Genomic DNA, 27185 nt, shown 5'->3' with positions numbered 1-27185 from the left:
TAGTAAAAAAAGCTGCCCTGACAGACATACAGCATCAACAAACTTTACAACAAATGCAAAAAATTGCTGTCTAAGAAAGTTACGGGAGGCCACAACAATGGAAGAGCGTCCTCATCAGCCTCAACAGGCAAATAAGACAATATGTCAAATCCTCTAAGGGTAACTTTGAAAAAAACTTAGCAATCACAGCCAAGGATAATCATAAGGACTTTTACATATGTATCTTAAAAGGCAGGACCCAAGCATGTGCCGAACTAGTGGCCAGCAGTATCACACACGCTGATCCAACAGAGACAGCAAACCTAGTGGACAGATTTGGTGAAAATGTCACTATCTTATCCCCTCCAAACTTATTACAAACCTTGCCCCCAACTCCCCCCCCCCCCACCCTACATATCCAAATAGCAGGTCATTAAAGCCTTGTTTATGGCAAAAAACACAGCCTCTGTGGGGCCAGATGGCATCCTAGGCTGTCTTCTAAAGAAACTAAAACATGAACTGGCATCACCATTAAGTACCCTGTTCAATCATAGCCTCACCACTGGTTTTGTTCCTGCAGAATGGAGAACAGCAACAGTTATTCCCCTCCACAAAGGTGGCTTAGCAACAGACCCAGAGGATTACAGACCCGTAAGTCTGACCAGCCTCATCTGTAAAGCCATGGAACATATCATCATGGACCTCATAAATAAAGGTCAGGTCTCTGCTGAAAAGGGGCATCTGCCCAGCCAGACCAACCCGGTTAACAAATAGCAAATAAATAAATAAATAAAGACATAGGCGACCTCCAAACCCTGGATCCAACCCAATTTGACTCTGTCAAGGGCAGATCCTGCCTGTTACACCTGGTGGATTTCTTTGAATATGTGACCAGGGCCATTGACGAGGGCAGATCTGTGCACACAACATACCTTGAATTGGCAAAGGCCTTTGACATAATCCCACACTCAGGCATTACCAATAAACTTAGCAAACTGAATGTAAACCCTTTTGTTGTAATATGAGTTGCCAGCTGGCTCACAAACCAGTCACATACTATCAAAGTGGATGGCTCCACATCAGCCAGTAGACCTGTCACCAGCAGGGTACCACAAGGGACAGTGCTGGGCCCCCTATTGTTTGGTATAAACTTCTCAGACGGTCAGGCCAAAACTAAGGGACTGTGGCCGACAAGTTTGCGGATGACTGCAAAATGGGTGCAATCACCAAATTCCCAAATGATATCAGTATACTTCAGGGCGGTCTTATGCAGAGCAATGATTGGTGTCGTAGTTACGGTCTCAAAATGAATGCAAAGAAATGCATCATCATTTCTTTCAGTAAAAACAATGTCCCTTCACACTATCTAATTAAAAACAATACCCTAAATGCCTACGAAGTGGTAAGACATATGGGATCACAAGTAGACTACGACCTTAACTTTGACCACCATGTGTCTACTGTAGAAAGGAAGGTTTCTACATAGCACACTTGATTAGCAAAGGAGGTTATAGCCCCTCTATACTCGTCACTAATCAGGCCCATAATTGAGTATAACGCCCCTTTTGGCATGTGCCATACAAAGCACCTACAGCAATTGGAGAGGTCTCAGAGGTTTCTAACTAAGAAGATCAAGGGACTCCAGCACGTGCCTTACACAGACTGACTAAAGTCCCTGTCCCTATATTCAGTATCATATAGACTTCTTTGGGGAGTCTTATGCCTGGCTTACAGAGCAATCTCTGACCCAAACCCAATGAATTTGCTGCACATCCGTACATCAAACTGGACTAGAGCTACCCATTCCAGGGACCTAAATATGGCCTGTGACTTAATAGGACATGCTGCAGGGACAGATTTGTCTCTTAGCAACTGCCACATCTTTGGAATAGGCTGCCAATTCATGTGAAGCAGAGCACCTCTATAACACTGTTCAAAAAGTACCTGGACGAGTGGATGGGGCACCATAATTTCTTACCAGGCATAGTGCCCACAACCCTCTTGGACATGGGCAGTCATTACTAAATACAGTCCTGGGTACGGACTAGAGTATCTATGGCATTACATTGGGATAAAACGGCTAGGCTTGAAATGACGTCCGGGTCGATAGCCTACTAATCTCCTATGATCCTATAATAATCTACCCAGTCATTGTCAGTCAAACATTCCATGGCTCATTCGATTGATGCCTTCCCTTAAACCTCATTCCTCTTCCTCCAAAATATTATTCTGTATGTATTGTTCCTGCAATTCCTATTTTTTTATGTAATCTCACTTCCAGTTGTTTTATCTCTTTTTTTAAACAAGAAGCATCTTTATTAAATTATCACTTATGACACAGACAACCATACATTTATATAAATGAAATCAAACCATATGTACATATTTTTAGTTACAAACATAATACATCACTTATAATCTATCCAGTCATTGTCAGTCAAACACTGCATAGCTCATTCAAATCCCACCTTCTTTTAAATCTCATTTATCTTCCAAAACATTACTCTGCATGTTTTGTTCCCACAATTCCCATCTTTTCTATTTAATTTGCTCCTACACTTTTCTAAAGATCCCGCTTCCAGTTGATCTGTCTCTGTTACTACATTCACTATTTCTAGTACAGTTGGTTTAAACTTTGGTTTCCATGTTCTAGTAATTGCTTTTTTAGCAGCCACCATAATTAGACTCGGCAAGGCCTTACTATGTCTAGGCAATTCCGATTCTGTATCATAACTCAAAAAAAAAATTAATTTCCTTAGTTACGTCAATTTGCTCCACCAGTATTTCTGATAGAGTAGTTTGCAGGGAATTTTTGACAGTCTGTCAACTCATTACACAAAAATATGTTCCCAATTACCTCTTTCTTCTCCATCACACATCCAACATTTGCAATCTACCTGAGGAAAAATTCTTTAGAGTCTCCTTGGGGTATAAAAATACCTATGCAAACACTTCCAAGCAAAGATCCTAGGTCTTCTAGACTTTGTTGCATATTTGAGAGTCATACATATATTCTCCCTTTGTTTCTTTGTGAACTGCTTATCCAGTTTCTTTTCCCAGTCTTTTCTAACGTCCTCCGATTGATTTTTATAGTTATCATACAGTATTTTATATGCCCTGCTAATTATCCCTTTTTTAACATCAGCTTCCATTATAGATTCTTCTAAAAACTCTACCAATGCTGGTCTTTCACTGAGGATCCCCCAATTTCTTGCACTTTGCCTATACTCTAATATCAACCCTTAATATGGAAGGCAATATCTAGCCCGCAATCTAAATAAATTCTTGGCCTCTTCCAATTGTGTTACCTTTACCTAATTATTTGGTCCCAGTAGCTTGGTTCCTTTGCCAGTTTTCTCCAGTAAATTCCAGCCCCCCCCTTGCCTTTTGTCTGTATCCCCAGTTGTAGTCATCCTTATCGGCAGAAGCTCCTTTCTTCACCCCCTTGTTGGCTTAGTTCTTAGGATACGTTCTGCTATTTTATGAATATAATATTCTGTATGGTTATTGTTATTCTCCTTAAAGATCTGCATCAAAAATTCCAGGCGGTTTTTGTTTCTTGAGCTTCCCCCCTGTTTCAGCATCTTCCCTTTCCACTTGGAGTTATAGCTTTTTGCTTGTGCTGTGTATAGGACTCTTAACTATGTAGCTCTGAAATACACCTTTAAGTCAGGTAATCACAGGCTACCTTATTCTATTGGAAGGATCACCTTATCCCACTTGATGTCTTCCTCTCCCAGATAAAATCCTTCAACTTGTTATTAATTACTATCCACAACTTCTCCTTACTGATAAAAATATGCCTGAACTGTGTATAAAACTAAAGGGATCAAAAGCATTTTCATTGCTTATAGCTTGCTATCCATATCCATAAAACAGAACTTCCAGTTTCTCAGTTTTTGTATTATCTTTTGTTTAGTCTCAGCCCGCATCCTTACTCCTAAGTACTTCATTTTATCATGTCCCCATAAATATAGGTATTGCTGAACCAGTTTGTGTGTGCCTTTGTTTTATCATCATTAATTTTGTATCCTGAAAAGACTTGTAACTGTCTCAGAATGTTCCACAACACTGAAGTGTCCTTTTCTGGTTTTATCGGGTATAAAATAATATCATCTGCAAATAAAGCCAACTTTTCTTGACTACCATAGAAATTATATCCTTGAATTTCTGAGTCCCTTGTTTTTCTTTGCTGTTGGTTCTAAACATAACAGAAATAACAAAGGGAAAGAGGGGACATCCCAGCCTGGTTCCTCTGTTCAAACCGAACATATGAGAGAGGAGCCCACCCACTTTAATTTTTGCCTTCAGTCCTTCATATATCACCTTATCAGGGAATGCAAATGCTTCCATTACCCTACTCATAAAACCAAGCTTACTCTATTGAATGCTTTCTCTACATCAAGACTCACCAACAACAGTGGTATTATCTGACATTCTGCTTCTCTCTGGATCATCATTGTTCTATTAATGTTGTAAAATGTTTGTCTCCCCTCCACAAAACCACACTGATCCATATCTATCAATTTTGGCATCACCTTTCCCATTCTTTGAGCCATTATAGACATAAACACTTTATAATCGTGGTTTAAAATCGAAATAGGCATATATGAAGCTGGATCTGATGGGTCTTTATCATCTTTAGGTATTACAGCCACCACCGCTTTCTTCCAGGATGTTGGTGCTTCTCCTTCTTTTAAAATACTGTTAAACAAAATCTTTCAGCTCTTTATCAGTTTCTTCCCTGCTAACCACTTTTGAACTTTGTTAAAAAGGAATTGCACCGGTGGAGATAGCAAATGTCTCAGAATCTAGGTCTCTCCTTTTCTCCTCCTGTCCAGAGTTGATCTGTAACTAAAGATGCCTTAGATTTTAATAGAGAAGCAATCTCCATGGGGGTAAAGATGCAAGGCCTGTGGAACTCTTCAGACCAAAGCAGAAAAAGTCAGAGAGGACAGTTGTGATTCATGCCATAAAATGTCTTAATCATCTGTGGTCCCTAGGACTTGTACATGTGATTACAGACAAAACACAGTAATGTACATAAACAAATGGGGGGGGGGGGCATCAGGTCTTACCCTTTGTGCAGACTGGCTATGATGGCTTGGCAGTAACTGTTGAGCATGGTTTAACCTTACAGGCATCTTACATTACATCAAATTAAAATTTAGTGACATACAAGCTGAGCAGGACTAGGACAGACCCTTGTAAATGGAAATTGAATTAAGGAGTCATTCAGGAATTTACCCATTAGTGTATAACACCTGAAATAGATCTGTTTGCATCCTTTCAAAAAAAGACAACTAAACACTTTCTGTACCGGTCTCTTTGCTGGTAGGCCTGGAAAACAGATGCATTGTCATTCCTGTGGGCAGGGATATTCCTTTATGTATTAACACCTTTTCTACTGAATTCCATGGTAATTCTGAAGATTCAGAAGGACTCTCCAAAAATCACTGTGATGGCATCCTTTTGGCCCAGGGAACACTGATTCTCCCTTCATATGGAATTCACCAAGGACAGTTACTACAAGTTTCCTAAATGACTGATCGGACTGACACAGGACAACCAAAGTTTGATAAATCCCAATCTCAAATAACTTCAGCTAACTGCTTGGATGATTCAATTTTGATATTCTTTAGGCACCCCTTTCATGAGGATGTGCAGGAGGTATTGAAGAATGCAAAAAAGCCTGCTACTATTTATTTATTGATTTTGCTTGCTTGAGTATTGCATTGATCAGTACTGACCAATTTCCGGTTCAGCCTAGGTGAAATACAAAACATTTTGCAAACAACAAAATACAGAAATGTAAGCAGTAACAGAGTAGTTCAGACTAGTTACATAGAAAAAATGTATGTATGCTTTCTAGTTAACAGAGTATAATGTACAATAATCCAAAATAAGGCAAAATGAGGTAGCCAAAACCAAATAAAATAACCAAAAACAGCCTTGTTGGGCGAAACAATAAAGCCCCGGAGAGGATTAATGTAGCAGACTAACGTTTATTAAATTAAAGTAAAAAAGCATTAACGAAGTTGAAATTCCGTTTTCTTTTATACAACTTCATCAGATGTGGGCTGAGACACAAATCATTGATTTAAATATCCAAAAACAAATGACATCACAAATTAATCAACCAGTAAAAATCAGGCAAATGTTTTCCCTCTAACTTCTAAAATCCACAGAATCATATTTTAACATAACCCTTTAAAAACAGATCAAATAGTATAAAATTGCTTGTAAAGGATTCAACTTCAAGGCACAATTGAAAATATAATAAAATAATACTTAAAAACATGTATTTTAAAAAACACATATCCCCTGCACTAATGAATAAATAAAGTGCTATGTGCAAAATAAAGGAGAGAAAAAAATACAGTACTTATAATTTAGCCGCTCCCAATTTTAAAAGTGGGGCAAGAGAAACATGTTCGTTTAAACCTGGTTTCCTGTTGGATTCCAAGGTCAATTGCCACCACAATTCTCTGTATTGGATGGTTTCTTCCCACATGCCCCCTCTTTTATCCATACTAATTTTTTCCATCACAAAAAATCTGTAGTACGCCCCAAAACATTCCAATGAATGTTTATACAAAGCATTACTGTCCTTCTTAGTCTGTATATCATACATATGTTCATAGATTCTCCTTTTAAGCTTTCTCTCTGTCTTTTCTATATAGAAAGCCTGACAAACTTGACATAGTGTTAAGTATACTAGGCCACTAGTCTCACAATTATTATAAAACATACTGTTTAAAGTAGTATTTCTACTTTCTAAAAAAATACTTTCTTTATTAATAACAAATTCACACTGAGAACATCGGCCACATTTAAAAGTACCATGTCTCTTGTTATTGCTATTCACATTACTCGTATTATTTTTATATAAATAGTCTTTCAGATTTCTTGCATTTTTGTATACCACTTTTATTTTCTCCTTTTTTAATATATTTAGATCAATAAGAAGCATAAATTTATTCCATTCTTTATTAAAAATGTATCTAACTAATCCTGATCCACCATTATATTCCAATATTAAGGAATTAACAAAGCTATTTGTCTCACTGATGCATTCAAAGTTATTTAATAAATCGTCTTGACCTAGAATAGGCTTATACCTTCCATTCCTCTTATTCTTAACTTCAGTCTCTATTTTCATCAATAGGCTGTCAGGGTAACCTCTATCCTGAAACATTTGCTTAAGCAATAAAACTTCATCAGCAAAGTCTTTATTATTAGAAGTCATTCGACTAGCTCTAATAAATTGTCCTTTGACAATATTCTCTTTAAAATGAGGGGGATGGGCACTATTAAAATGTAAATATGCATTGCAGTGTGGTTTTTCTTAAATATCTTAGAGTGAAAAGTATTGTTTTCTTTATAAACTTCCACATCAAGATATTGTAACTTATCAGGGGAATAATTATAAGTGAACTTTAAAAATTCTGTGCTGTTATTTAAAAATTCAATAAAACCTTGTACTTCATCCTCTAACCCAGTCCAAAGAATGCATATATCATCCAAGAATCTCTTGTACATACTCCAACTATTTTTATATATGGAGTCTAAAATATATTTTTCCTCCCATTTCACTAAAACTAGGTTTGCATATGCGGGTGCACAAACTGCACCCATAGCCACACCTTTTATTTGGTGAAAAAAATCACCATTAAAATAAATGTAGTTGTAATACCAATTCAATTAAATGCATTATCTAGGTACATTCATCCCTTGACAATGTCCCATCTTCATAAATGATTTCTTCCAATAAAGACAAACCTTCATGGTGGGGTATACATGTAAATGAATCAACAATATCAATGGTTAAAAAGCCTAAATTATCTTTGACCAATTCATGTTTAAGGCTTCTTAACAGGTCCCACGAATCCCTTAAAATACTTTGTCTCTTTAACGATAAACCTTTAAGTTTAGTGTCAACTAACTTTGCCAAAGGCATGGTTTTGGAACCATTGGCAGATACAGTTACTCTTAAAGGGGGATCTCTCTCATCCTTATGTAACTTGGGGATGCCAAAAATTGTGGGAATCTTTGGTTTTTCCACTGTTAAGTAACCTTTGGTTTTAGAATCAGTAAGCCCTTCCATGAATAAATCTCCCAATACCATATCTATTCTGCTATAGGATATGTTAATCTCATTCTTAGAGACAACCACATATTTATTCGTATTCATTAACACTTCATTCATTTTAGATTCATAAATCAGTGTATCCATTATTACAATCCCCCCACCTTTATCAGGTTTCATTACTCTAATGGATGCATCATCCCTTAATTCATGCAAAACCTTCACCTCATTTGGAGGAATATTCTGCCTAATTCTTGTTTTACCATAAGTTCTCCGAACTTCAGTTTCTATCATATTTTCTAAATTTCTAATCTGTGGATGAAGGGGAGGGTTAAATGTACTTCTCCTTGTTAATTTTGTGTTTGTGTGAACATTTGCCTGATTGAAGAACACTTGAAAGTTTATTTTCCTCATAAACAATTTTATATCCAATAGTGTTCTTGCTAAATCACCTATTCTATTTGGGATAAATTTTATTCCCTTAGATAATAACTTAAAATGCTCATTTTTTGAATTAATATTACTAAAATTATAACTAGAAAAAACATTTCTAGTAAATGTAAAAGTATTAAAATCATCATGCATAATGGTCTCACAATCTATGTCGGGGCGGAGGGTACATAAAGAATTTAATACCTCCCCCTCCCCCGAGCTCCCCGAAAATTTGTGTTCTGATGTTGGTATTGCCCCTCCTTATTTCTGATCCTTTCAGATCTACATAGGGGCGGATATTCAGTAACATCATCCATCTCAGAAACTCCATCACGTATACGTCCGTGATCAGCCTGGTTACCATTATTATTTACCATATTCCAAACTGGACCCTCACTCTTGTCGCCCCAACTCAAGAACCTATTCCCAGTTTTAGGAAGAGGGTAACTAACATCGTTCTTATAATCCTTAAGGTCTCTATCAAGTTTTTAATCTTTCTATTTATGAATTCTTCACACTGTCCATCTATTTCCTTCGTGATTTTATCATATTTATCCTTTTCCAAAGGTATAGTATAAATTAAGTCATTCTTAATACTGTTATTTAGTATTTCAGTTTCTCTTAAAACATCATTTTTTACTCTTACATTTTCATCAACTATGAATTTTAAAACTTCAAGCCCACATCTGTTAAACACTTGAATTAAATTCTTATGAAAAACAGACCCAGGGACGACATTATTCGGATATTTATATAGCCTCAATCCCTTAGGCACAATACCTTCATTTATGCATTCATTTAAATATGCATTTTCAATATCAATACTTTTAAATTTATACAACAGCTTCTCAAATTGTATCAGTTTTTTATTATAAGATAACGTAATAGGGCCAGGTTTAGCAGTTTTATCTTTAAAGTCTATAGTATAACTGACCTTTAGCCAGTCCTTAAATCTACACTACTGTGAATACTTTCACTTAATGTTCCATTACTTGCTTGACCTGGTCTGAAACTCTCCGCTGGGGATCCAATCGTGTTTTTAGATGTCCCAACAGTAGTATCATCCCTCAAAGCTGCTGGAGTAAGCCTAGAATTAAAACGATCCATGTATTGCGAACCATTAACCTCCATGTTCGTATTTTCCTGTCACTGTGTTGCTCCTTTAAATGGCTTGCTTCTGCCAGCCGAAATTCCTTCCTGATTCAGCATACCCTGGAAAGCTGCTACCAACAAAACCATTGATTGGCTCAAAGGAGTCAGGAGGTCCACTAATTGAGTCAATTGGCCCACTAACTTCCTAGTCTGGCCAAGAACCTCCTTCGAACTCCTTACTTCTTGCTCCGTGCTTGTTTTGCAGTCCATTGCCTGTAAATTACCAATAATCCAAAATAAGGCAAAACGAGGTAGCCAAAACCAAATAAAATAACCAAAAACAGCCTTGTTGAGTGAAACAATAAAGCCCCGGAGAGGATTAATATAGCATACTAGCATTTATTAAATTATAGTAAAAAAGCATTACTGAAGTTGAAATTTCGTTTTCGTGTATACAACTTCATCAGATGTCTGCTAGTATGCTACATTAATCCTCTCCGGGGCTTTATTGTTTCACTCAGTGATGCTGTTTTTGGTTATAATGTACAATATATACATTAGTTTCAGTGGGTCAACCTTCAGTAAATCTGAGAAAGGAAAAAGAGACTTGAAAAGGAGATAGGGATAGAGTGTTACGTGATATCTTCTGCTAGGAAAATACCCATGTCAGATGAACAAGGGCATATATAATTAAGATTGAAGTTACCTAGAATTATTTTGCTATTATTTTTTGCAGTTATCAAAGATGTTAATGATTAGCAATTTGAATGTACTTAGGGAAGGGGGTGGCAGATAGGCTGTAATGATCAGCAGTTTGCCTTTGTGAGTTGGGAATTTTAGGAGAATCCATTTAGGGTTGGAGTCTGAGGAGGAATTTCCTTTAGCTATGACCTTTGGCCTTAGATTATTTTTAATTAAATAGAGAGCCTCCACAAGATCGTTTACCTGGTCTGCGATTATTGACATTCTTGTAGGAGGTTAGAAGGTGTTGGAAGTTAGGGGGGAGTCTTGTTTTGCCCATGATTCTGTGATTCCTAGAATGTCTGTGTTGTGATGAGAAATAAAAGCACTTATGTGGTCTAGCTTGTTTCTGATGGTATGGGCACTGAGGTAGGTGCAAGCCAGTGTAGGAAGAGAGTGGTTCTGATGTTGTGGAAAGGGAGTTGTTGGGCCCGAGTTGGGTTCAGAGTTACTCTTTAGAAGGAATGTAAAGATTATGGATAGTCTAAAGGAGGTTTTTTGTTGTTTTTAGAGAGCGATAGAGAGAAATATGAGATGGGGAATGGGTTTGGTGTGATTACTGGAGGGGTTGTGATTTTTTTTTAGTGTGAAAGTTGTGGAAGTAGGTGTAATGCATGGTGATGTGATGATTGGTTGGGTAAGTGCTTTATGAAGATGTTTGCTACTGGATGTAGGGTGTGAGGGAGTTGAAGAGGAAAGAACAAGAATGTAGAACAGAGTAATTTGTGGCAAGAGGTGCATTTTATTGAGTGGATGTGTGTTGTGTTTGTATAGGAAGTTGTATATGGGAGTTAAGTTACTAGGACATTTTATATAAGCAAGTGGAAAAGATGCAGAAAATATTACTAATACTAAAATAGTATTTACAAATAAAGGGATGTCTTCAGGCAGGAAGTAGCTTTGCGAGTCCTGCTTTTATTTTTAACCACCTTTCTGTTATCTGATACGGCAAAGGATCTTTCCACCACTATATTCTTTTGGAGAACATGGTATTTAAATAAGGATGCTGCTATTTTTTTTTTCCTGTAAGTCATGAGTTTTTAGACTGGTGAGGGTTTTCACAGAGTTTTTTTTTTTTTTTATTTGGTTCCCGAACCACAGGAAGGGGGTTTACCTTCAGGATTTGGTTTGTAAGGCACCATTTGTTTGGACTTCTTAAAAGTCTGCTTTTGGATCTTTCATTGTTCTCCAGGATTTGGTTTGGAAGGCACCATCTGTTTGGACTTCTTAAAAGTCTGCTGTTGGCTGTTTCCTTTTTAACCTGTTCCCCTGAGACTTTGAACTACACAAGGATCCTTTACTTCAATTTCATATTAATTGTCAGTATTTAAACAAATACATCACATATTTTTCCATTCTGAGCTAGTTTCCTCACCCTCTCTTTCCAGATATCAGCAGTCCCCGTTTCACCTCCAAATTTCCATTTCTTGTAACAGTAACTCTAATAACCTGAACTCACCAATGGCTACAGGGATGCAGAGCACCATTCACTTTAGCCTTAAAAAGGGATGGTATATACCATTTATTACTGTTTATTTTAGCAAACAATGCACGTCCACTAATTGTCTGGAAAGCCCAAAATCCCAGATCATACCAAACAGAAAGTAACAATTCAAGCAAAATATCTGCTAAGCAGATCTACATTAACACACTCAAATACAAGCCAGTCACATTACCCAAATGAGACAAAGTCCCATGAAGCTCATCATTTGAGGTTTCACAACTATAGTACCTTAATGTTATATATCAGCTCTGAGTTCATAGCATTTTGGGCAAGTCTGTATTACACTGGTGGATCAGTAAACTCTGTACCTTTCCCATGTCTGTTACCAAAGTTTAACAAATCACAGTTTTTATCTGCATATTTCAGAATACTTGTACTTCACAAAATGGTCTGCACACTAAATGTGTACAATATGGATTATTTTTTTTTTTCTCATGTGTCCGAAAACATTACACTCTATAGCCATTAGTCAGCCATTTAAAGATTTTTTTTTCAGAGAATAAAAGGAAGGCCAAATACAGCTGGCAACATTAACAAAATAAAAAGTTTCATTATTATAAACATGATAAATGGTCCACAATGTACCAGTACCAGTTGCACATTTAGACTTAAATCTTTTTATATGTGCAGAAAGGTATTGTTATTCTTTTATGGCACTGTACCTTTCTTTTGAGCATGTGGTTATACTGTCAACTACACTTGTGAATTGCAGGCACTAGAGGATGCTAATAAAAATATAATCGAGGAACTTAAAGGACAAGCGATCAAAAAGGAAAATGAATTGGAATCAGAAGAAGAAAAGCAAGATCCCAGTAAAGGTAACTACCTCACATGAACTACATCAAATCATTGTTTTAAATTGTTAAATCTTGTCTTTAATACAATCTGAAAGTTACTTACACACTTATGTTTTTGAAGAATAGATCATTTGCAACTGTTTTCTAAGTACCGGGTTTCAAAAAATCAAAGCCAAACAATTATGTTGCTCTAACCACATATGGGAAATTGCTGTTGTATAGTAACAGCTAATTATAGTAACAGAGTACTGATAAGGGTAATGATAACTAGAATTCTAAATATTTAAAAATATTTTGAATTGGAGACAGTTTATAATAACGTGCCATTTTAGATGGTAGAATTGCTAGAAGCTAATTGGATAGGTAATTAACATTGATTTTAGTGTGCCAATCAACAGTATAGACTGTACAGTATAATGACTGATGAACACTCCAGATATGTTGTAGCAGAATCAACATCTTTAACATTATTCAAAACTGTTATACAGTACTAGCAATAGACAAAATGTTCTACATATTTAGAATTTTAAAGTCCATCAGATCAAATAATGGATTGCCTTTTAATGCATTCCACTAAAAGGAGTTAGTTCTTCAGTAGCTTAACTAGTCATCATAGAAGAATAACTCCACTATGGCCACAGGTTAATGGCATTGTGGAAGAGTTCATGGTCAGCAAAGGTTAAGCAGTCAGAACTGTAAATAAATACCAGAGATATTTACTGGAAACAGTAAGTTTGCTGCATGCCATGGGATTACAAAAGTGCACTTTATCCAATAAGTAGTGTCTCTTCAGCAAGCTTTATATATAATTACAGATGTAATAAAAAGTTGCCTTCACCATCCAGATCAAAAACAGATGGACTAGCGAGATGGAGAGATGGTCTCCAAAATGGCAAAATTAGGTCTTATGAGGCAGATGAAGATAGTAGTGAGACATCTCTGTTGCTAAAACAAGTGTGTCAAAATAAATGTTTATCTCTTTTTTTTTTTTTTTTTTTAATTTTTCCAAATGTTTTGGATTTTTAATACCATGACGGGAATGGACCCCATTCCTAAGTCAAAGTACGATTAAAGTTCATGAAATTAGTATTGTTTCAATCTTCGATGTCAGCCAAAAGTGTTCTTTGCAGCACTCTCAATGTGCCCAGTAATGACTCCTGGAATTTGTACAGAGTTACATCTCTTGGTAACATATCTAAATATGATTGTAGATACTTTTTTATAAGACCCGTTATTCCTACTACTATTGGGACTGTCTGGGTATCTTTCTTCCACATGGCTCTCATTTCTGCCTGCAAATCTTGATATTTTATGACTTTGTGCCTCTCTGTACACAAGACACTGTAGTCACTGGGTGTAGCAATTTCAATGATCAATGCTACTTTTGTCTTCTTTTCATGGACGACTATCTGGTTTTCTCGCATCTATCTTTTGAACTGTTGGTAATGGGTGATCCCATGTGATGTAGACTTCATCATTTTCTGTGATGCTTTGTGACTCATGTTTCCAGTGTTTTTCAGCTACTTCAGTACAATAATGTTTGCACAATCCCCAGTGCAACAGTCTTGCCACATAATTATGCCTTTCAGTATACAGTCCTTCTGCCATTAGTGTCACAAGCAGTAATGAGGTGTGCAACTGTTTCCAATTCGATTTTGCAAAATCGACATTTGTCTGTTTCTCCCACGTGTTCAGTGGACTTCGTAAACCAGCATGTACGTAGCCCACTATCTTGTGCTACCAATATTAACCTTTCATCTATTGGTTTGAAACCATTCCTGCATTTGTTCCTGATCAACATGAGGTTCTTCCAGAAGTTTTCTATATTTGCATCTATATTTGTGCATTTTCCACATTTCTTGCCTTCTCATCTGGTCCTTCACCTTATATTCTTTCTTTTGTTTTTTGGCACATTCAGTTGCTGTCTGATTTCTATCGAACTGTGGTTTGATTTCCATTCTTACTTGACGCCGATATGCTTTTGCTAGCCTAAGCAGAGAAGTCATCTTAGATTTATTCTCCTCATGTTTCCAAACTTTCACTACATTTGGGTCTTGTGAGGTCAGCAGATATGTGTGGCATCCTGCGATTGCAGATCTATACATGTAATCAGTTTCAAGGAGGTCCATACCTACTTCAGACCGGGGAATATATAATCTTGGTATGCACTGATTTTTATAAATCATTTGATGGGCATGAAGTATCCTCCTTGTTTTCCTGTCTAATCTATCCAACACGTTTTGGGTCCAGTCAATCACTCCAGCACTGTAAGTTAGAACAGGAAAAGCAAGTTGGTTTATAGCTTGGATTTTGTTCCTAGATGTCAATGCTGTTTTCAGGATTAATTTAAGTTTTCTAAAGTATTCCTTACTAAGTTTTATTCGCACTTGTTCATGTTTTATTGTTGATCCTTCATCAAGTTAAAAATATTTATACACTCCCTCCTGCTGAAGTTCTTTCATAACACTTTCGTCCCAAACTGATGTTTTCTTAATGCTGCAGTTTTCCTGCTTTAAAGGTTGCTTTTGCACATTTATCAAGACCAAGTTACATTCTTATATCATCTGAAAAGGTTTTGACAACTTGCAACTGTACTTTCAGTTCCTCATCTGATGAGTTATTAAGTTTTAAGTCATCGACAAAGAGTAGATGAGAAGTGTTTACACTTAGTTGTTTTCTAGGAGCCAAATTATAGCCATGGCCTAAGCTGTTGACAGTTTAATGGGTTAAGGGCAAGGCAAAATAGCAGCAGTGACAAAAAGCCACCTTGGAATATCCCCCTTTGAATTGTTATCCCTGGAATAATCATTTGTCCTTTATCATGGCTTAATTGCAGATTGGTCTGCCACTGTTTCATGGTCACTGTAATGTAGTCAGTCAGTGTAGGGTGTATCTTATACATTTTTAAGCACTCTTTTATCCATGGTTTTGGGATACTATCACATTTTTTTTGTAGTCCATCATGCCATACTTAAATTCTTCCCCCTTTAACAGTTCTTCACTATGACTTTTTTTAACAACAAATGATCCTTTGTTCTATATGACTTTCTTTAATTGCCCTTTTGTTCTATTGCCATAATTGAATTTTCTTCTAAATGACTATAAACTCTGTCAGCATCAATTCCAGTGTATAGTTTATACATCGTTGGAAGGCAGCTTATTGGTCTATAATTTTTAGGGTAGCTTGCAGGTTCACTCTTAAGTAGGAGCATTATTTTTCCTAGTAGCCAGGTTGGTGTCTGTTTGGGGTGCACTTATAGTTTTTACTCATAGGTAAATCTTCGTGTAAAGATTTTAATACTTTTAAATAGAAGTTAGGTACTGCATCTGGGCCTGGGATTTTCCAGTTAGAGGTTTTTCTTAACTTTATTTCAATCTCTCTGGCTGTTACTTCATCCCATTTCATATCCTGTACCTTTAAACATCTTATTCTTTCTTTTACTTCTTCCATACATTTAGCATCTTTGCTACGTTCCACAGGATCTTCATAGATACATCTCCTAAATGTATTTATTTCTTCTTTTTTTGGTGGTCTTTCAATTCCTTTTACCTTGTTTACCAATTTTCTATAAAACTTTTTGGGTCATGAATAGATTGCTTATTTTGTACTTTTCCTTTATATTTATCTGTGTTATCTTCTAAGTTTTTCCGCCTGTGCTGAGATTTTTAGTTTGTTATTTGTGATAGTGCTTGATAGATCCTGATCTCTTCTAATACTGTGCATTACTTTTGTCACGTCTGTCTTTCTAAGTATTTTTGTTGATCTGTTCCGTCTACTATACTCTTCTAACAGTGACACTTCTTGTCTTAGTTTCTTTATAGGTTTCTCTATTCAATACTTCCATGATGGTATTCAATTTATCTCCTTTATCTCCATCATTACCCTGTGTTATTGTGGTACAACGTTATCAGTTATTAATTTAGCTGCACAGTATAATGTATCCTATTTATGCCTGTTACATCACATGGATGTCTGTGGACAGCACTAATTACTGTGTTTAGTTGTTTTATCAAACTTCTGACTTTTTGAGTTTTATTGACCTTCTGCAGTCTATTTCTTTCATTGATCATAATATGTCTATCTATCTCTATTAAAGTCAAGTAACTCTTTTCTTAGCTGGTTCTCTTCTAAACTGAGGGCACATTTTTTGTTTTCCATTTCCTGTGGGCATTCTATAGAAGGTTCTGTTGCATCTTCCTGTGGTATATTCTCTTCAATTTCATTCTGTGCCATCCATTGCTCTGTCATATGGGAACTCACTGGCCTATTGCTCTTCAACATTAACTGTGTCAGAGTTTCCACAGTTTCCTGTTCCTTCCCTTGTTGTCCAGCTTCAAATGAATGTTTATACAGGTTTCCTGTGGAAGGCTCCAAAATATTTTCATATGGCACCTGACCAATTGCTTCTTGTTCCACTGATTTTCCCTTAATTTGTTGTTCCATTGCTCTATCCTATTGTGGTGCTTTCTGAATGAAGTTTTCTACAATGAATCCTTCACTTCGGAGGTACTCCTTAACCTCAGTTTCTATCTGTTTCTTTAACTTCTGCATTACTGATCTCCTTTTCTACTTTTCCTCTTTATCGTCTTATTTTTTGTATTGTAAAGTTTCCCATGTGTATTCCTTTGCCTGTATTTCTCTTCAGATATCTTTGGTGCTGCTCTTTTTGTATTTATTAGTTTTGCTTTCTCCTTTGCATATGTATTACACCATAGTAAATCTATTTTTCTTTCCCATGTCCATATTTCTTCTTCAGATGTCTCCTGCTCTTCCTGTTCCTCCTTACTTTGGGGACTTGTTCCATCATGCTGTGATGTAACCTGTATTAGACCTTCTACATCAAATCCTTCACTTTGCAGGCACTCCATAACTTCAAGTTCTATTTTTTTTAACTTCTGCTTTACTAATCTTTTTTTCTGCATTCCCTCTTTGTGATATTATATTTTATTGTGAAATTTTCCATGTCTGGATGCCTTTGCCTGTATTTCTCTTAGAATATCTTTGGGGCTGCCTTCTTTATGTTGGTTAATTTGGCTTTTGCCTATGCCTAATTATTGCACCATATCAAATCTCCCTTTTTTTCCCTTGTCCATATTTCTTTTTTTATACTTTTCAAAAATATCTAGGTTTTGTTGTTTATATTTTCTCACATCCTCAGATGCTTCTTTTTCCAAACAGATCAAAGTTTCTTGCTCTGTATACTGTTCTTCACAAATCTGTTGTATTAATGACTGCACATTTTTATTTGAAGCTTCTGACAGTTCTTTTCTTGTGGAAGTATTTTTCTTTCCTCTAATTCTTTCTTAATCTTTTTGTATACCTAGTGTCTGGAAATTCTGAGCATTTTGCATAATAGTGACAATACGTAATTTATTTTTATCCTCAATAGTCCACTCTGTCTTTTTTGTGGCTCTTCTTTGGCCTATCAGTTTTTGTGATTTTTGTGAACTGCTACATGTTAAGTTGTCAATCTCGCCTTCATTCTTGCTTGATGGGTTCGGAGCCGATCCTCGGCTCCGACTCGGCACTTGCTAAGCTCGAGAGTCACTTTTACCAGCTCGAGGCAGCCCCATATCCCATGATGCAAGGCGGTAAGTACCCAGATCTCGTTTGCCGCTTCGCTTATGAGGTCCTCCTTTTACCAGCTCCTGGTAAGTGATTTGCTACTTCGCTATTTTAGCCCCTTTTAACTTAAAAACCCTTTATTGTTAGTTTTAATTTAGTTTTAAACATTTTCTGACAGAAATTTGTCTGTCTCTTCTTTTTTTTTTTAGTCAGACTTTCTCCCATCCCATCCCCCCCCTGTTAGGGTGTGTGTGTGTGTTTTTTTAGTTATACCTTTTGGTATATTTAATTTAATTCTTTGACTGGTGTGTGTGTCTGTGTTTGCACCATGTCAAAAGAAAGGGTCTCAGGCTTTAAGAAGTGTGACTCGTGCTGTCAGAAAATGTCTCTGACAGACGGTCACACTTCTTGCCTGTACTGCCTGGGGCCTCTTCACCTGCAGGACTCCTGTGCTATTTGTCATTCTTTCAGCCAGAGAGTCCTGCAGGAAAGAAGGAATAAGTTAATTTTGAGGGGCCTTCTTAAGCCAGAGGGCTCTCCGGCTAAGTCGGCTCCATCCAAGACTGCTAAGTCTTCCAAGGCCCAGGCTTCTGTGTCCAAGCCTGCGGCCTCGGCTCCGACTCGTTCTGAGTCGAGATCGGCTCCGGCTGGAGCTGATTCTGGCTTAACTAAGCCTTCGGCACCGATGGCTATCGGTGCCGATTCTGCATCGACCACTTCGGTGTCGGCTCCGATCGGTTCCGACCACCATGTGGCTCAGGCATCAGTGTCGGCTCCGATCGGCTCCGACACCGTTACTTTTGTGGCTGTATCGGCTCCGGCTGGAGCCGATGCATCGAGGCTACCTGTCGGCTCCGACAGGTTCAATAGTTTCATCGGTTCCGATGGCTCCTTCGAGGAAGAGGTCTAGGTCTCCTTCCTTGGAGCCGATACTTTCGGCTCCGGCTTCACCTCTCCTCTCAGAACAGAGCCATCGGAGCCGATCTTCAAGGTCATCCAGGCTTTCTGACCATGATTTAGAGAGAGTGGTCAGTAGATTACTTAAGTCACAGGCACTGGCCCAAATGTTACATAGCCCGTCTCGACAGACGGCTATTGGTCCACACCCCGTTACAGTTCCTCCTTCAACTCTACCCCAGAGCTTGGAGTTGGAGTCTTCGGGAATGGTTACTGCTATGGCTGAAGGACAGATACCCCCTTCTGTTCCTTCGGCCTCTACTCTTATCTCCTCTTCGAGACCTTCCTTAGAGGGATTCGGTGGCCGGGCTTCCATGGTCTCCTCCGAGGGGGTGAGTGGCATCGGACCCTTGTCCGAACCCGCTCTTCCCCTTGGAGCCTCGGCATTGGTGAGCTCTGCTCCGACATCTGCCTCGGAGACTTCCCTTTCGGTGGTCCCTGGAGTTCCTAGCTCTTCGGAACGGGTTCTCTCGGACCTTCCTGGGAGGGGAGCATTCGAGATGATGAAGAGTGTGCTGGCCACTGGTATCAGCCAGCAGTCTGTTCCCTTAGCTCCTCCCTCTGTAGTGCCTGTTGACATCTCTGCCACTTCTCTTGCTACAGGACCCAGAGATCCTCCGCCTCAGGTTTCCCCATTGGGAATATGCCCCTCTTCCGAGGATTCTCCTGATGTTTCGGGAGATCCTCCTAGAAAGAGGACTTGTAAGAGGAAACATATAGACTCCCCCGAGTCTATCACTTCAGATACTGACTTAGATGAGTCAGAGGGATCCCCAAGATCCCCCTCTGAGGATGTCTCTTTCTCAGACATCCTAGAACTCCTTAAACAGAGGGGAAACTGGCCCACCAATAATCCCTCTGAGGATGAGTCAGTATACCTAGAGGCGTTTGGATCTCGGCCCTCCACCTCCTGGGTGTCTCCGCCTTCGACCCCTTATGCAAGTTATTGCCCGAAGGCGTGGGCTGCTCCTGACTCTGTAGAGCCAGTCCCTAGGAGGCCTTCAAAATTTATTACTGCCCGTGTGATAAGCAATTCCTCACTAAGGGTGTCCCGCTGATGCCATGGTGGTGGCTGCTGCCACCAAGAAGGAACTTGCAGATCCTTCCTGCCGTCCATCCTCCTAATAAGGACTCTAGGACCATGGATAGGTACGGTGGCGGATGTTTTCCTCAGCGACCTTTGCTATGCGTTCGCTGAATTACCTATGTCACTTCACCAGACTCCAAAGGGATAGCCTTAAGGAGCTAGGTGATGTTGTACAGGATCCTACAGCTGCAGGAGCTCAGGAAAAAATTGCTTCGCAGCTAGGAACCCTTAATTCCATTGCAAACTCCTCCATGCGGCTTATATCATATGCTGCTGATGGAGCGAGTAGGGCCGCAGGTACAGGTGTGGCCCTTAGACGCCAAGCCTGGATGCGGTTATGTGACTTTGCAGATCCCTTTAAGGCGTCCTTCACAAATTCTCCCTTTGATGGGTCAGCTTTGTTTGGCCCTCAAGTGAAGGAAACTTTGACCAGGTGTGAGCAGGACGGCAAGACTCTTTCTGTAGGAGTCCGTTTTTCCACCCCTTCTAGACCTTACCCCAAAGGACAGAAAGGTGGCAAAATGTGGTTCCGCAAATCCCAAGGAGTCACGCTGGATTCACGTGGTCAGTTTACCCCTAGAGGCAGAGGGGGTAACAACAACAGACGCCGCTCTAGAGGCAGAGGGGGTCCAAAAAACCAGGGAAACAGAGAGCCTCTCTCTGACAAGCCCTTTCAGCATCCCTGAGATGTTTCCCGGCTGTCCATCCTTGGAGGCAGTCGGGGGAAGACTATCGCTGTACCCAGAAGCCTGGCGTTCCCTCACTCAAGACAGATGGGTACAGTCGATCATATCCGAGGGTTACAAAATTCCTTTCGAGGAAAGTCCTTTCTATCACTCAAATTCCCTTCCAGATGTACCACCTGGTCTAAGGGAAATTGCAGAGTTAGAAGTCTTAAAACTTCTGCAAAAAAGAGCCATTCAGCCAGTTACGACAGATCATTCAGAGCCCGGAATCTACTCAAGGTTCTTTTTGGTCCCCAAAAAGACGGGAGACTGGAGACCAATATTGGATCTCAGCAGACTCAACAAGTATGTGAGGAAGACAAGATTCCGAATGGTCACTCTTCAGTCAATTCTGCCCTTCTTACAGAAGGACAACTGGATGTGCTCAATAGATCTTCAGGATGCGTACTATTACATCAAAATCCACAGACGCTCCAGGAGATTTCTCCGCTTTCGGCTGGGGTCCAGTCATTTCCAGTTCAGAGCCCTGCCCTTTGGTCTCACTACAGCCCCCAGAGTGTTCACCAAATGCATGGCAGTGGTCACGGCTCACCTGAGACGTCAAGGATTCCAGGTGTTTCCGTATCTCGACGACTGGCTCCTTTCAGCCACCACCAGGCATCAGCTTATCCTAGCCAGGGATTACACAATAAAGCTTTGTACTCTTTTGGGCATCTCGATAAACTTCGAAAAGTCATCCTTATCGCCCTGCCAGTCTATTACTTTCATAGGCGCAAACTTAAACACTGTTCGGATGTCAGCTACCCTTACAGATCAAAGAGTTTCAGACATTCAAAGTCAAGTCAGGATCATTCTAGCCAACAAGAAAGTACAGGCCAGAATGGTTCTAAAGGTATTAGGCCTCATGGCTGCGGCCATTACTCTTCTTCCCTGGCTCGCTTCTACATGCGCCTTCTTCAGTGGATGCTGTTCACACAGTGGTCGTACCAACAACTTCCAATGTGTCACCAGATTCTGGTGACACAGACTTGCAAAGATCATCTTGCTTGGTGGATCACATCTCCCCAGGTTCACCAAGGCAGACACTTTGTACCCCCATCCCCGGTAGCCACTGTCACCACGGATGCCTCCCTGATTGGGTGGGGGGGTCATTATCAGGGCAGGATGGTTCATGGGACGTGGCAGCCGTTCGAATACCACCTGCACATAAATGTCCTGGAGATGAGAGCAGTGCTTTTAACGTTGCAAGCCCTCAACGACTTTCTTCCTGTAGGGACAATTGCAGTCCACACAGACAACATGTCTGTAGTTTGGTATATCAACAAACAGGGCGGAACCAAGTCCTACCCCTTGTGTCGAGAAGCGCTCAGACTTTGGCAATGGGCAATCTCCTCTCATCGGTTTCTGGTAGCAACGCATATCCCTGGGAAAACCAACATTGTAGCGGACAGATTGAGCAGAGCTATTCTCATGCCTCACGAGTGGTCTCTCAAGCAATCTATAGCGGAAGAGATTTTTCTGGAATGGGGTCGCCCATGTTGCGATCTTTTTGCTACTCCCCAAAACAGCAAATGCCCAGACTTCTTCTCTCTCTTCCCTCTTCCAGGCCATCCCCCCAGAGGCGCTCTGACCCAGGATTGGCCCCAGGGACTTCTTTATGCCTACCCTCCATTCCCTCTGACTCCTCAAGTTATCCAGAAGGCAACCGTTTTGAGAGCCAAATTGATTCTCATTGCCCCTTACTGGCCTCGACAAGTTTGGTTCCCGTTCCTCCATCGTCACCTTTTGGTGCAGCCGTGGCATCTGGACCCAGTGCCAGATCTTCTGACTCACCAATCCGGTCAGCTGCACCGGTCTATCCCTTCTCTCAACCTCACAGCATGGTTGCTCCACTTCCTTCCTTAGCCAGGCTTCCTTTGATCTCTAACCCAGTTAGAGACATCATAGTAGCTTCTTTAAAATCCTCTACCAGGAGGATTTATGCAAGCAAATGGAAACGTTTCTCTTATTGGGCTAAGGCCAAGAGTATTGATCCTTTCACTGCCCCTGTTCAGGCAGTCCTGGACTTCCTAGCAGAGATTTTTCATGCAGGCTCCTCTTCTTCCACAGTCAGAGTTCAATTGGCTGCTATCTCGAACTTTCATGTCGGGATCGCAGATCACAATATTATGTCCCATAGGCTCTGCAGGGCCTTTTGAAAGGAATTTTCCTACTAAAGCCTCCAATCAGGAATCCTCCTCCTCAGTGGGATCTAAATTTAGTGCTGACATCCTTGATTCTTCCCCCCTTCGAGCCAGCTGTTTCTTGTTCCCTGAAATTTCTTTCTTGGAAAACTTTATTCCTAGTGGCTATTACATCGGCCAGGAGGGTGTCTGAACTTCATGCTCTATCGGTTCGACCCCCCTATTTGGTTTTTCACAAAGACAGAGTATCATTGAGAACTAATCCGACCTTTCTGCCTAAGGTCGCCTCAAAGACCAATTTGAATCTATCCATTGATCTCCCTGTATTTTTCCCAAACTATTCAGACAGAGCCAAACAAAAACTACATTATCTTGATGTCCACCGTCAACTCAGATATTATTTGGACAGAACAAAAAAATTTAGGAAATCTGATCAACTTTTTGTTTCTTATGCGGATAATAAGAAAGGCCTTCCTGTTTCTAAAGTGACCTTGTCTAGATGGCTTTCTTCGGTCATCTCTGAAATTTATCTGCTCAGGGGAAAACAGCTGTGCTCAAAACCTAAAGCACATTCAACTAGGAGCTTAGCTACTTCTACAGCCTTTCAAGCTAGACTTCCTTTAGACACTATTTGTGCAGCGGCCACTTGGGCCACTCCTCATACTTTTGTTTCCCACTACAAATTGGACTTGGCCTCCAGGGACAGAGCCAGTTTTGGCTCTACAGTCCTCAAGAGTCTGTTCCATTGAGCCACCCAGGATAGAGGTGCTAGGGACGCGGTCCCATCAAGCAAGAATGAAGGCGAGATTGACAACTTAACATTAAGAAGTTATGTACCTACCATAACGTTCCATGTTAGTTGTCTTCTCGCCTTCTTTCTTGCGACCCTCCCTCCTTCCCCCAGGCCTGGACAGACCTTTCTATAAGAAATTATTATGCTGAAGACCATTCAGACCTGGTCCTTCTTCCATCCTGTAAGTTTCTTTCTTCCTTTTGGAAGTGTTTTTATGCTTGGTGCTATTGCCCTTTGTCATCAAACGAGATCTGGGTACTTACCGCCTTGCATCATGGGATATGGGGCTGCCTCGAGCTGGTAAAAGTGACTCTCGAGCTTAGCAAGTGCCGAGTCGGAGCCGAGGATCGGCTCCGAACCCATCAAGCAAGAAAGAAGGCGAGAGAAGACAACTAACATGGAACGTTATGGTAGGTACATAACTTCTTATTCCTTCTACAACGGGGGGGGGGGCATCCTCCCCCTGGGCCTGGCCTGACCCCATTGTAGGAATGCTTCCGTATTTTGAGGATTCTACACTGTCATTTTTTTCCAGTCCTGGCACCAGTGTGCCTACCAGGATTGGGCATTTTTTTATCCTGGGTCTTGTGCACCCAGCTATGTTTTTTAAATTTTTGACCTACTTATGTCCATGATAGGGTCTATAGTAAATCAGCGAACGCTTAAAAAAAGTGAAAGCTGATGTATCGACCCCATGTAAGCGAAAGCTTACAATCCCGAACATTTAGAACAGCGATTTTTTTCCAAGGGAAAAAAACACTGTTCCACAAAAGGAAAAAAAAAACAAACTTTAAAACATTACATAAAGTGGGGGGCTTCACCCCCCAACACCCCCCCCCCTATTTAAATATACCAAGTCCGAGATTGCACTACAGTGCCGAAAACAGCAAAGTAATGGAGGCGGCCAAGCAATTTCTTTCCCAGAGAAAGAAATTGCTTATATGCTGTTTTGTGCTTTCAGGTTTGATATGCGTCTTCGATCATATAATAGGAACCCCCATTATATATGCTATATAAATACAGTGTATATATCAGTGTCACCTTGGTGAGATTTTGTGAAAAACAGGGTCCACCATGTGAAGGTACCCACCAAGACTTGAGGGTGAATTCAGTTTCAGCACTATTACTGTCTGAAATTGAATTCATCTTGAAGTCTTGATGAGTACCTTCACAAGGTGGACCTTGTTTTTCACAAAATCTCACCAAGGAGACACTGATATATAGACTATATTTATATAGCATATATCATGGACAGAAGTAGGTCAAAAATTAAAAAAAGATAGCTGGGTGGACAAGACCCAGGATAAAAAAGTGCTCTTTACAATGTGAAGTCTTCTATGGTTATAAAGGTCTTCTAGGGTTATAATTTTCATAGGTCCAGTGATCACAAATGCAAGCATACATTGATAAGACACTGTACCGTTTTAAACCCCTTTTACAATGACAAATACCACTTGGCCTTGGCACATGCCACTGATAAAAACTTCTTTTTGAAGACTGTATTCTGCATCCATTCCTTTTACTCACACAGCAGTCAGGTGGCCAGATACAAGACATGACCCCCCTTCCCTCCTGCCTCTGCTATTTGGGTTCCATTTATTTGACCTGCCCCCAACAAGAAGTGTAGTTGACTCAACCAATGCCCTGTACCAGTCCATCCAACTATTTTCCCTTCTCCTCAGCTCTTCATGTGAAGAGCAAAAAAAATAAAAGGACTTCTGTAAAATGTGCAGGATGTTTCCTGGAGACAGTACCCAATCTATGGCTTCTGCACACCCCAAGCTGTCGAAGTGAAGAGCAAGAAAAAAAAGTCCATTCCTTTTACTGCTCCACCAACCAGGTGGCCATATACATGACATACACCCCTCCCACCTGCCCTGGCCATTCAGGTCCCATTTCTGTGTCCTGTCCATAACCCACCTTACTTGCAGGTTAGTAAAACCAATATTTTTTCTTTGAAACTGTTGCAAACTGCCAGCTGGAAATGTAGCAAGCAGTTGCTATAGTTTATACCCTGCACAGAGTGCTATGATGCACAGGTTTTAGCTTATAAATTATTTTCTCTGTTAAACTGTAGCAAAATGCTTACTACAGATGTAGCAAGCAGATGTTACAGTTTAGACCACACATGGAGAGCTACAATGCTCAGGTTTGACCACAAATGCAATACAGGCTTTTAACAATCCAGTATAGCACTAAAGAGTGATCAGGATGATGGATGGCTGATCATGCCCCCCCTCAACACTATGCAGCTGAGGCAATTGCCCTTTTTACTTAACCCTTGCTATGCTTCATCTCATCACTGTTCAGGTTCAGAGATATTTTTACTGTTACTATACCAGACTGAGAGGATGTAAAAAAATAAGAAAATATGTATGTATTATGCCCAAAATGTTTTAAAATTAATAACCTTCTTCATTCTAGAAGTGGATGAATGTGATATTGTCAGGACAAAAGGTTTTGGTAACTATCCAACAAATTGTATGAAGTGTTGTCTCCTCGAAGCTTTTACTGATAACAGAATACTTAAAAGGAAAGCCAAACAACCGAAGTTCCAGCAACTCTTTCCAGCATCATTAGACACGTACTTTACATTCCTAGGTGGATGGATTCCATACCTAACTAACTATTGCCTCTGGAGCTCCAGATCTGTTCTCTTACGGTGTGTTGCATTGCAGTTTCTTGTATATTTTATGATGCAGATTAGGCATTGGCAGTCCCTGTGCAGTATTTCTATTCAGTATTAGGACCCCTCAGCCCAGTCATAAGTTCAGATTGATAAGATTACAGGAGGCCTCCAGTGAAAGTGCTAGTTGAATGCTGACTAATCAAAAGCGTCATGAATGCATTTTGTTAAACAGCTGATACCTGGAACTGGCATTGTGAAGTTAAAGATAATACTAGTTTTGAAGCTGCAATAGCAAATCATTTGCAAAAATTTAAAGACTGTCTCTGATTTCCTTTGTGAATACAGTCAAACTAAATTTAAAGATCTGCCTGCTCTAATTTTAACATAAAGTACATGCCAAAGGTGCCACTGCACTTGCTTAACTGTGTTTTAAGTAATCCTGACAGAAAATAATTGTTAAATACCTGAAAACTAGCAACAAGTGAACAGTCAAGAAACATTTTTAGCTGTAAAAAGTATTTAGACCAGATGCATTTCATTTTATTATTTTAAAGTGAAAAAGTTTGTTCCTAGAATACTGCTGCACAGATTACCAAAAGAAGATGCTGACAGAAAAAAATTTATAATTCCAAAGCATAATCAAACAGAAT

At 39.6% G+C, this 27185-nt stretch overlaps 1 protein-coding gene across 2 annotated transcripts in view; it reads left to right on the top strand.

Moving 5' to 3' along the window:
* LOC122787701 (outer dynein arm-docking complex subunit 4-like) overlaps window positions 1-27185 on the top strand; it is a 1060374-nt gene that overhangs the window by 892863 nt on the left and 140326 nt on the right. For both annotated transcript variants that reach the window (XM_044054554.1, XM_044054553.1), the window contains one exon: window positions 12550-12655. In XM_044054554.1, the coding sequence (XP_043910489.1) occupies window positions 12550-12655 (106 nt within the window). The remainder of the gene's footprint in view (window positions 1-12549; window positions 12656-27185) is intronic.

The sequence above is a fragment of the Protopterus annectens genome, chromosome 13.part0 (assembly GCF_019279795.1).
Source record: "Protopterus annectens isolate FY-2018-M chromosome 13.part0, PAN1.0, whole genome shotgun sequence".
In the NCBI taxonomy this organism is placed as follows: Eukaryota; Metazoa; Chordata; order Ceratodontiformes; family Protopteridae; genus Protopterus; species Protopterus annectens.
This window is presented reverse-complemented; position numbering and strand designations above follow the sequence as displayed.